The 12,243-nt window shown below is 44.6% G+C and overlaps 1 protein-coding gene across 2 annotated transcripts in view; it reads right to left on the reverse strand.

Moving 5' to 3' along the window:
• LOC143781868 (uncharacterized) overlaps positions 1–12,243 on the reverse strand; it is a 57,650-nt gene that overhangs the window by 9,984 nt on the left and 35,423 nt on the right. For both annotated transcript variants that reach the window (XM_077268770.1, XM_077268771.1), the window contains exons 13-14: positions 9,609–9,683; positions 1,317–1,358 (exon numbers count right to left, since the gene is read on the reverse strand). In XM_077268770.1, coding sequence (XP_077124885.1) covers positions 1,317–1,358; positions 9,609–9,683 — 117 coding nt within the window. The remainder of the gene's footprint in view (positions 1–1,316; positions 1,359–9,608; positions 9,684–12,243) is intronic.

A 12,243-nucleotide genomic window follows, 5' to 3' on the forward strand; every position in this document is an offset into this window, starting at 1 on the left:
ATAGCTGACATCAACACAGACTACTATCACCTTAATTGACACCATACCAAGGTAATCGGGAAGAGCCAGGCAAAGTGCCAGAATTGGTGTATTTAGTGTCCTGTGCCACTTCTGGGGGTGGCTGCAGGCTGGTATTTTAGGCTGAGAACTGCCTAAAATCATGGACTGTCCCAGCCTGATAATATCAGCCTTCTGCTATCTGCTTTACCTTTTTTGGTTGTCCAAAAATAAGGAGGATCTCACGTCATTTTTTTATTTATTAGGTTAAACAAGGCTAAACACCCTTTAGTGCCACATGAAAGGCACTAAAGGGTGCAAGTTTATTATATGTAGGGGGCTTTTGAAATTATATATCTAGAGGATATTAATCTATTCTATCTTTCTATTTGTCTATTCTGACAGTTCTGGCTGTGAATTTTCTATACCTAGCTGATGAAATTTTGTGGTTCCTTTGAGATGTGTGCTTAAAAATTGTACAGCATACGTGTGGCCTATGTGCCATCTAATTGATTTTGGGATTCCAAACTAAAAATAAGCAGCCAGCACCAAGAAAAAGTCTCAGGTGCAGCGCTGAGTTCAGTGAGTTCACTGCAGTTCACAGTGAGAAAATTCCAATAGATAAGCCTTTTCTTGTGAGGTTGCAGGATGCTATTTTTAGTCTGGGGGGGTCAATATCCATGGCCCTTTACCAGCCTGAGAACACCAACCCCCAGCTGTCTGCTTTAGCTTTGCTGGTTGTCAAAAATGAGAGGGTACCCAGGCCGTTTTTTAAATTATTTAAATAATTTAAAAAATATGGCATGGGACACCTCTATTTTGATAACCAATCATGATAAAGCTGGCAGCTGAGGGTTGCAGCCAGCAGCTGTCAGTTTTGCTATTCTGGTTATTCGTATTCAAAAGACGATGACTACTGCCATTATTGGAGGCAGCAGGTGTAGGCTAATAGGAGTAGTACTATCATCAGTCCTCGCCCCTGTGAGTGGGGGAAAACTTTTTACCTCCGGTCACAGCTGCTGGCGCTCTGACCGGCAGTAAGAATCTTACCGCCAATCAGAGCCACCGGTGTTTCTCGCGCTGTCATGCAGCCTGCAACGTGGGAAATTCCTGATGTTCTGGGTGCTGAACCCGAACAGAAACACGGACTTCCTGGAGAAGTGCATGTTCGTGGTCTGTGGACAAACAGTAAGTGTTCGGCATGTACCCTGAATTTTAGTGTTCGGGTTCACCCATCACTAGTCATAATATGAGATCATCATTCAAAATTCCAATTATAGTTTGGAATAAATGCAGCCATGATTGCTCTTATTACTTACGGGATTGGCTCTGTGTCAGCCCAGGCAGTCTTTATTTCATATCTATAATAAAAAAAAAAATTTTCATTAGAAATAAAGATAGTTAGAAAATATAATGTGTATAGTGTGTCTCCTAAATAAATGCAAATACTGAAGTTGTAGCAATCAGGGGCACTGATATAGAGCGTTAGTAGATAAAAAAACAGATAACCAACAATGAACCCCATAAACTTCACTTCTATCTATGTAAGAATCTTTACATCAGAATGTGAAAACTGAAGAACAAATGACTGGAGGGTTTCTGACCTCACTGCCCTTATGCTGCTCAGAATATTTGCACCAAAGGGGAAAATGGGCACAAAGGAGTCACTGATTTCTGTGACCATGTTCCATTTATTGCTCCTTTTGTGACCTTATTTTCATTATTCACAAGGTTTTTTTCAAGCACATGCTTGAAAAAAACCTTGTGAGGGTTGAAACGTCGCACTTGGCACAATAAAAGAAGAGATTTATCACCTGGATTGGATGCTGTCCTTCATTTCTTTTGGGTATGTATACTTCCACTTTGGTCCGTGGAATTAGGACGGGCATCCTATTGCTGGTTGTGCTGTCAGCTACTCTTTGAATTCTATACACTTATTTTCATTATGTCATTTAACCACAAGTGACATTAAATGACCCCTTTAGGCCGCTTTCACACGTCAGTGGCTCCAGTACGTGAGGTGACAGTTTTCTCACGTACCGGAGACACTGACTCACGTAGACACATTCAAATCAATGTGTCTCTGCACATGTCAGCGTGTTTTTGCGGACCGTGTGTCCGTTTGAAAAACACGGAGACATGTCAGTGTTCGTGGGAGCGCACGGATCACACGGACCCATTAAAGTCAATGGGTCCATGTAAAACACGTACCGCACACGGATGTTGTCCGTGTGCAGTCCATGTGCCGTGCAGGAGACAGCGCTACAGAAAGCACTGTCCCCCCAGCATGGTGCTGAAGCCGCCATTCATCCGTTCTCTCCAGCAGCGTTTGCTGGGGAGAAGGGATAAAAAATCTTTTTTTTTTTTTTTGGGGGGGTTTAAAATAAACTTTCGGGCATCCTCCCCCCTCCCACCCCCTGTGCACCCGGCCGCCGGCATAAAAATACCCGCCTCCCTCGACGCTTGCTCTCCGCCCCGCAGCTTCTCCTGTATGAGCGGTCACGTGGTGCCGCCCATTACAGTGATGAATATGCGTCTCCACCCCTATGGGAGGTGGAGCCGCATATTCATCAACTGTAATGAGCGGCACCACGTGACCGCTCATACAGGAGAAGCTGCGGGGTGGAGAGCAAGCGTCAAGGGAGGCGGGTGAGTATTTTAATGCCGGCGGCCGGGCGCACAGGGGGTGGGAGGGGGGAGTGTTGTGGATTCTGTTTGTGGGCTCCCTCTGGTGGTTACTGCTGGTACTGGGTGACTTTGGTGGGTTGCGGCCTTTGGTTTCCACCTGTCCATCAGAGGCTGGGTGTTTCCTATTTTACCTGGCCTTTCTGTCATTCCCTTGCCGGCTATCAATGTATTCAGATGTGCTCTGTTTGGTTCCTGCCTACCTGCTCCCAGATCTTTCAGGATAAGCTAAGTGCTGATTTTCAGTTGTTGGTTTTTTTGTCCAGCTTGCTTATTATGTCTCTATGCTAGCTGGTAGCTCTAGTGGACTGAGGTTCTCCCCATGTGCCATGAGTTGGCACATGGGTTCTTGTAATCTCAGGATGGTTTTTTGATTAGGGTTTTTTGCTGACCGCTCAGACCCCTTTTGTATCGTTCTGCTTTCTAGTTTACAGCGGGCCTCAATTTGCTGAACCTATATATATCATCTCTATGTGTGTGCCTTCCTCTCATTTCACCGTCAATACATGTGGGGGGCAACTATACCTTTTGGGGTTCATTCCTCTGGAGGCAAGTGAGGTCTTTATTTTCTCTGCAGTACTAGTTAGCTCTTAGGCTGGTGCGTGGCGTCTAGAACCAACGTAGGCACGCTCCCTGGCTATCTCTAGTTGCGTTTGTCAGGCGTAGGGCAGCGGTCAGCCCAGGTTCCATCACCCTAGAGCTCGTCCGATATTTTGTATTACTTTGCTTGTCCCTTGCTATCCCTAGCCATTGGGATTCATGACAGTATAGCCGGCCCACAAAGTGTTAATTGTTTGGGCTGAAGCAGGAGAAAAAGAAGTGTTTAAGGGAAATTTTTTTTTTTTTTTCCTTCAGAGTTTTGCTGCCTAGCCCTTAATTGCTGTCTAGCTGCTTCTTACCTCCTCTTAACCCTTGAATGGCTCTGATATTAGCTGTTTAACATGGATGTCCAGAGTTTGGCTTCCAGCCTGAGTAATCTCGCGGCAAAAGTTCAAAACATACAGGATTTTGTTGTTCACACTCCCATGTCTGAACCTAGAATTCCTATTCCAGAGTTCTTTTCTGGAGATAGATCTACCTTCCTGAATTTCAGGAACAATTGTAAATTGTTTCTTTCTTTAAAATCTCGCTCCTCTGGAGACCCTGCTCAACAGGTCAAGATTGTAATATCTTTCCTGCGAGGCGACCCTCAGAATTGGGCATTTGCATTGGCACCAGGGGATCCTGCATTGCTCAATGTGGATGCGTTTTTTCTGGCATTGGGATTGCTCTATGAGGAACCCAACCAGGAGATTCAGGCTGAAAAGGCTTTATTAGCCCTCTCTCAGGGGTATGATGAAGCGGAAATATATTGTCAAAAATTTCGGAAATGGTCGGTGCTTACTCAGTGGAATGAGTGCGCCCTGGCTGCAAACTTCAGAAATGGTCTTTCCGAGGCCATTAAGGATATTATGGTGGGGTTCCCTACGCCTACAGGTCTGAATGAGTCGATGGCTATGGCCATTCAGATTGATCGGCGTTTACGGGAGCGCAAACCCGTGCACCAGATGGCGGTGTCTTTTGAACAGGCACCTGAGACTATGCAATGTGATAGAATTCAGTCCAGAAGTGAACGGCAAAATTATAGGCGGAAAAATGGATTGTGTTTTTATTGTGGTGATTCAGCTCATGTTATATCAGCATGCTCTAAACGCACAAAAAGGGTTGATAAATCTTTTGCCATTGGTACTCTGCAGCCTAAGTTCATTTTGTCTGTGACTCTGATTTTTTCACTGTCTTCCATTTCCGTCGATGCCTATGTGGATTCGGGCGCTACCCTGAGTCTTATGGATTGGTCATTTGCTAAACGCTGCGGTTTTAGTCTGGAGCCTCTGGAAGTTCCTATTCCTCTGAAGGGAATTGACTCTACACCATTGGCTATGAATAAACCGCAGTATTGGACACAAGTGACCATGCGCATGACTCCCGTTCATCAGGAGGTGATTCGCTTCCTTGTACTGTATAATTTACATGATGTACTAGTGCTTGGTCTGCCATGGTTACAAACTCATAATCCTGTCCTGGACTGGAAAACAATGTCTGTGTTAAGCTGGGGATGTCAGGGGGTTCATGATTATGCACCTCCGATTTCAATCGCTTCATCTACTCCTTCTGAGATCCCTGCGTTTTTGTCTGACTATAGGGATGTTTTTGAGGAGCCTAAGCTCAATTCGCTCCCTCCGCATAGAGATTGTGACTGTGCTATAGAATTGATTCCTGGCAGTAAGTTCCCTAAGGGTCGTTTATTTAATCTGTCACTGCCAGAGCATACTGCTATGCGGAATTATATTAAGGAGTCCTTGGAAAAGGGACATATTCGTCCATCTTCGTCCCCTCTGGGAGCAGGTTTTTTTTTCGTGGCAAAAAAAGATGGTTCCCTGAGGCCTTGTATAGATTATCGCCTTCTGAATAAGATTACAGTCAAGTATCAGTATCCATTGCCATTATTGACTGATTTGTTTGCTCGCATTAAGGGGGCTAGGTGGTTCACTAAGATAGATCTTCGCGGTGCGTATAATCTGGTGCGGATAAAACAGGGTGATGAGTGGAAAACCGCCTTTAATACGCCTGAGGGCCATTTTGAGTATTTGGTAATGCCTTTTGGACTCTCCAATGCTCCGTCAGTCTTTCAGTCCTTTATGCACAATATATTCCGTGAATATCTGGATAAGTTTATGATTGTGTATTTGGATGATATTTTGGTGTTTTCTGATGACTGGGAGTCTCATGTTCTACAGGTCAGGAAGGTGCTTCAGGTTCTGCGGGCCAATTCTCTGTTTGTGAAGGGCTCAAAGTGTCTCTTCGGAGTCCAGAAGATTTCTTTTTTGGGGTACATTTTTTCTCCTTCTACTATTGAGATGGATCCCGTCAAGGTTCAGGCGATTTGTGACTGGACACAACCTACATCTGTTAAGAGCCTTCAGAAGTTCTTGGGGTTTGCTAATTTTTATCGTCGGTTCATTGCTAATTTTTCCAGTATTGTTAAACCTTTGACTGATTTGACTAAAAAGGGTGCTGATGTTGCTGATTGGTCTCCTGCGGTCGTGGAGGCCTTTCAGGAACTTAAGCGCCGGTTTTCTTCTGCTCCTGTGTTGTGTCAACCAGATGTTTCACTTCCTTTTCAGGTTGAGGTTGATGCTTCCGAGATTGGAGCGGGGGCGGTTTTGTCACAGAGAAGTTCTAATGGCTCGGTGATGAAGCCATGTGCATTCTTCTCTAGAAAATTCTCGCCCGCCGAGCGCAATTATGATGTGGGTAATCGGGAGCTTTTGGCCATGAAGTGGGCATTTGAGGAGTGGCGTCATTGGCTTGAGGGTGCTAAACATCGTGTGGTGGTCTTGACTGATCACAAGAATCTCATTTACCTTGAGTCTGCCAGGCGTTTGAATCCTAGACAGGCTCGTTGGTCGTTGTTTTTTTCTCGTTTCAATTTCGTGGTTTCATACCTGCCAGGTTCAAAGAATGTGAAGGCAGATGCTCTTTCCAGGAGTTTTGTGCCTGACTCTCCTGGAGACTCTGGGCCTACTGGTATCCTTAGGGATGGGGTAATATTGTCCGCCGTATCCCCAGACTTGCGACGTGCATTGCAGGAGTTTCAGGTGGATAAACCGGATCGTTGTCCACCAGAAAGACTGTTTGTTCCGGATGATTGGACCAGTAGAGTCATCTCCGAGGTCCATTCTTCTGTGTTGGCTGGTCATCCTGGAATATTTGGTACTAGAGACTTGGTGGCCAGGTCTTTTTGGTGGCCTTCCTTGTCTAGGGATGTGCGTACCTTTGTGCAGTCTTGTGAAGTGTGTGCTCGAGCTAAGCCTTGCTGTTCTCGGGCCAGTGGGTTGTTGTTATCCTTGCCCATCCCGAAGAGGCCTTGGACGCACATTTCCATGGATTTTATTTCTGATCTCCCGGTTTCACAGAAAATGTCCGTTATCTGGGTTGTGTGTGACCGCTTTTCTAAGATGGTTCATTTGGTGCCCTTGCCTAAGTTGCCTTCCTCCTCTGAGTTGGTCCCTTTATTTTTTCAGAACGTGGTTCGTTTACATGGGATTCCGGAGAATATCGTTTCTGACAGGGGATCCCAGTTTGTGTCTAGATTTTGGCGGACGTTTTGTGCCAAGATGGGCATTGATTTGTCTTTCTCGTCTGCATTCCATCCTCAGACGAATGGCCAGACGGAGCGAACTAATCAGACCTTGGAAACTTATTTGAGGTGTTTTGTTTCTGCTGATCAAGATGACTGGGTTGCTTTTTTGCCACTGGCCGAATTTGCTCTTAATAATCGGGCTAGTTCTGCCACGTTGGTCTCTCCTTTTTTTTGTAATTCGGGGTTTCATCCTCGTTTTTCCTCTGGTCAGGTGGAGTCTTCGGATTGTCCTGGAGTGGACGTGGTGGTGGACAGGCTGCATCAGATTTGGAATCAGGTGGTGGACAATTTGAAGTTATCTCAGGAGAAGACTCAGCAGTTTGCTAATCGCCGTCGCCGCGTGGGTCCCCGACTTCTTGTTGGGGATTTGGTGTGGTTGTCTTCTCGTTTTGTCCCTATGAAGGTCTCTTCTCCTAAGTTCAAGCCTCGGTTCATCGGTCCTTATAGGATCTCGGAGATTCTTAACCCTGTATCTTTTCGTTTGGATCTCCCAGCATCGTTTGCTATTCATAATGTGTTCCATCGGTCGTTGTTGCGGAGGTATGAGGTGCCCGTTGTTCCTTCGGTTGAGCCTCCTGCTCCGGTGCTGGTGGAGGGAGAATTGGAGTATGTTGTTGAGAAGATCTTGGATTCTCGTGTTTCCAGACGCAAACTCCAGTATTTGGTTAAGTGGAAGGGTTATGGTCAGGAGGATAATTCCTGGGTGGTCGCCTCCGATGTTCATGCGACTGATTTGGTCCGCGCCTTCCATAGAGCTCACCCTGATCGCCCTGGGGGTTCTCGTGAGGGTTCGGTGACCCCTCCTCAAGGGGGGGGTACTGTTGTGGATTCTGTTTGTGGGCTCCCTCTGGTGGTTACTGCTGGTACTGGGTGACTTTGGTGGGTTGCGGCCTTTGGTTTCCACCTGTCCATCAGAGGCTGGGTGTTTCCTATTTTACCTGGCCTTTCTGTCATTCCCTTGCCGGCTATCAATGTATTCAGATGTGCTCTGTTTGGTTCCTGCCTACCTGCTCCCAGATCTTTCAGGATAAGCTAAGTGCTGATTTTCAGTTGTTGGTTTTTTTGTCCAGCTTGCTTATTATGTCTCTATGCTAGCTGGTAGCTCTAGTGGACTGAGGTTCTCCCCATGTGCCATGAGTTGGCACATGGGTTCTTGTAATCTCAGGATGGTTTTTTGATTAGGGTTTTTTGCTGACCGCTCAGACCCCTTTTGTATCGTTCTGCTTTCTAGTTTACAGCGGGCCTCAATTTGCTGAACCTATATATATCATCTCTATGTGTGTGCCTTCCTCTCATTTCACCGTCAATACATGTGGGGGGCAACTATACCTTTTGGGGTTCATTCCTCTGGAGGCAAGTGAGGTCTTTATTTTCTCTGCAGTACTAGTTAGCTCTTAGGCTGGTGCGTGGCGTCTAGAACCAACGTAGGCACACTCCCTGGCTATCTCTAGTTGCGTTTGTCAGGCGTAGGGCAGCGGTCAGCCCAGGTTCCATCACCCTAGAGCTCGTCCGATATTTTGTATTACTTTGCTTGTCCCTTGCTATCCCTAGCCATTGGGATTCATGACAGGGGAGGATGCCCGATAGTTTATTTTAAACCCAAAAAAACAAAAAAAAAAGATTTTTCATCCCTTCTCCCCAGCGAACGCTGCTGGAGAGAACGGATGAATGGCGGCTTCAGCACCACACAGGGGGACAGAGCTTACTGTAGCGCTGTCTCTCCTGCACGGTCCGTGTGGTACCCAGTCGGCACACGGGCGACACACGGCTGCCGCACGTGTGCCACACTGATGTGCCACGTGCGCTCACGGACACGGATAACTCCGGTACCGATTTTTCCGGTACCGGAATTATCTGGACGTGTGAGACTGGCCTTACAGAGATAGAACTACAGCCATGCCGGACAGATCCTCAAGGGGAGGTATGTAGCATCGAGGTTGGTAGCCTCAGTGATGTAAGGGGAAAAGCAGGCTGCAGCACATATAGTGCTGAGAGATTTAGTAGAGTGTGCCCAGGGCAAGGTTTACGAGCAGTCAGAGAGATGAATGTCCACATATCTCCAATCTGGGGCGTGGTACAAAGTCCAGTTGTATCAATAGGGTGCTGTGTGCAAGGTGAAGAGTCCTTACTTGTATGGCTCAGTCTGCTAGAGGCTGAACGAAGGTCTAACGTTTACTCGTGTGAGCCCGTGCTACGTATGGACGGTTTGTGTGACGTTTGGTGATCTTATACCGTTTGTACCCAGAAGAGGCAGTTTTTGTTTGATAAGCTGGATGGTTAATGGACATTTAATAAACGGCACGTTTGTTTTGAACCCTGTGTGTGCAGCAGCGTCTACCTGAGAGCTGATCCCTTACAATATGTACAGCCATGTTTCATATCCTCCCCAGTTTCCACCTTATTACACATACAGTAACAGATTATAAGCATTAGCTCTCTAATAAATGGCCATTGTTGTAGTTGATCCTTTTATAAGTGAGGTTTAGAGTGCGTTCACTTCTGACAGCCAATGACACCCCCTCCTCCATGAGACGCAATTGTGGGGTGCCGATCGGTTATTATGATGACTGCCGGGAACCTTCTGGAGGCCTCCATGTCTGCCATGTGAAATCTACTGTATAACTCAGCCTGAGCCTTCCTCAGTCTGTACCCAGATGTAACAAGTCAGGTATCAGTCATGGTTACACATATACAATCCTATACTATCCATAATATGTGTATATCTCATTATCTCTTTACTTACGGTTCAATGTTCTCATCAATGTCATCTAAGTCGATTATTTCAATCATGGTGGTCTCTTGTCCTTTCTCTTCCTCACTAAATAACATAAAACATTTTAAGAGATGGCTAGAGTTGGTACACACATTGCAATTATGGTGCATTTTTTGTGGCGATCTTGGAAAAATATGTCAAGAAGCAGACCTCGTAACAGGGGAGAAGATAGGGTGCACCTCCGTTAGTCTGCATGTCAGTTAGTGTAGCAGGGTGCCGCACCGTGCCTGAAAATACAACCTGAATCAAAGCAAAAAAGACCAGAGACACAATTGGGGCGCACACCTGTTTCAATACTAAGATAAAGATAACAATAATAAAATATATAGCTTTGTATGGACAATAGGACACACAAATCCACAAACAATAAAAACAGTTATAAACAAACATACATCATGGCGGTCAACCCGCACCCCTCAATATTAAGCGGTGACAACCTGTCAGTTTTCATAACCGTGTGTTGAATCAATAGTACACAACTGGCTGTTAATAATAAGCTATGACAGAATCACAAATCAATAAATTACAATAATTTGTGAGAATAATTCATGACTAATAATTCATAGCAACTGTGACCAAACATCAAATCTGACCTATTCATGTCCAGAATATGACCCAGTCATCTCCTACAATAATGGGTTAAATGTCAATAAACTGATTTTAGAATTGCATGGTACAGAGGTCACAAAGCATAAAAAAAGTGTGCACATCAAAATATCTATTCAAGATAATGCTCACCATTTACACCAATGTCCATTTACAGTGAGTGCTTTTCAATACTGACAGGAGGAAAGGCCAAGGATATCAAAAGGAATGAGCTTCCTTGATGAAGCTGTCCTAAGACAGCGATACGCGTGGGCTCTCCTGCCCACGCCTCTTTCTTTAGGTACTGCCCACCATGGCAGTTTCTTGGTGCTTCCCGTGAGTCTTCGGGTATATATGCCTATGGACTTTTTTCTTCAGCTCACTGGCTCATTCCTATTGATATCCTTGGCCTTTCCTCCTGTCAGTATTGAAAAGCACTCACTTTAAATGGACATTTCTGGCTTTTTTTCCTCTTGCCAGCAGTGGTGAGCATTAAGCTTGAACAGATATTTTGATGTGCCCACTTTTTTGTGCTTTGTGACCTCCATACCATGTAATTCTAAACTCAGCTTACAGACATTTAACCCATAATTGTAGGGGACAACTGGGTCACATTCTGGACATGAATAGGTCAGGTTCGATGTTTGGTCACGGTTACTATGAATTATTCTCACAAATTATTGTAATTTATTGATTTGTGATTCTGTCATAGCTTATTATTAACAGCCAGTTGTGTACTGTTGATTTAACACACGGTTATGAAAACTGACAGGTTGTCACTGTTTAATATTGAGGGGTGCGGGTTGACCGCCATGATGTATTTTTGTTTTTAATTATTTTTATGGTTTGTGGATTTGTCTGTCCTAATGTCAAAATAAATCTATATATTTTATTATTGTTATCTTCTTGATCTGAGTATTGAAACAGGTGTACACGCCAAATTGTGTCTGGTCTTTTTTGCTTTGATTCAAGAAACAGACCTCGATCAAATGGAGTGAACCCACTCTAGTGAAGATAAAAAAAACGTTCCAATGAATTTAGATTTTTCACGACAGTACCCAGATCTGCACCGCTCCAGCAGTTGGCACTTCAAAGCCCAAGAACACTGCACCTTTTATTGTGAATAGGGGCACAGATCAGCGCCATGTATCACACCGGTCTGTATCCGAAGTCAGGGCACAAGACGGACACCTGTGTGGCAACTTCTTGTTTTCTAATAAATTGGTGAATGAGGGACAAGGTCTTGTCTTTATTTCTCTCCATTTGTGGACTATGGCAGATTCCCTGGACTAAGGCTAACCTTCGTAGTTTTTTTTAATATTTATTTTGATTTAATATATTGGAGAACCAGGAAAGTGTCGAAGAGTGTTTTTTCAAATAAAGTCTTAATTTGTGTGTTTTTATTTTTGGATTACTGGGTTAGTAATGGGTATGTCTGAAAGACACCTCTCCATTATTAACCCCAAGGTTTGCTGCCAGTGATTGTCGGCAAGTTACAGCTGACATCAACCCAAACTACTGTCACTGCAATTGATACCACACCAAGGTAATTGGGAAGAGCCAGGCAAAGTGCCAGAATTGGTGTATTTAATGTCATGTGCCACTTCTGGGGTGGCTGCAGGCTGGTATTTTTAGGCTGAAAAGTGCCTAAAATCATGGACTGTTCCAGCCTGATAATATCAGCCTTCTGGTGTCTGCTTTACCTTTGCTGGTTTCCAAAAAATAAGGGGATCTCACATCATTTTTTTATTTATTTATTAGGTTAAACTAGGCTAAATGCCCTTTAGTGCCACATAAAAGGCACTGAAGGGTGCAAGTTTATTATATGGAGGGGGCTTTTGAAGATATATATCTACAGGATATCAATCTATTCTATCTATCTATTCTGAGAGTTCTGGCTGTGAATTTAGTATACTTAGCTGATGAAATTTTGTGGTTCCTTTGATTTTTTGTACAATGCAAAATAAAATTGTGGTACCGTGTTTTAGCCAGAAAAAATCTATGTAAATACTTATGTCCC

Source organism: Ranitomeya variabilis, chromosome 6 (assembly GCF_051348905.1).
Source record: "Ranitomeya variabilis isolate aRanVar5 chromosome 6, aRanVar5.hap1, whole genome shotgun sequence".
NCBI lineage: Eukaryota > Metazoa > Chordata > Amphibia > Anura > Dendrobatidae > Ranitomeya > Ranitomeya variabilis.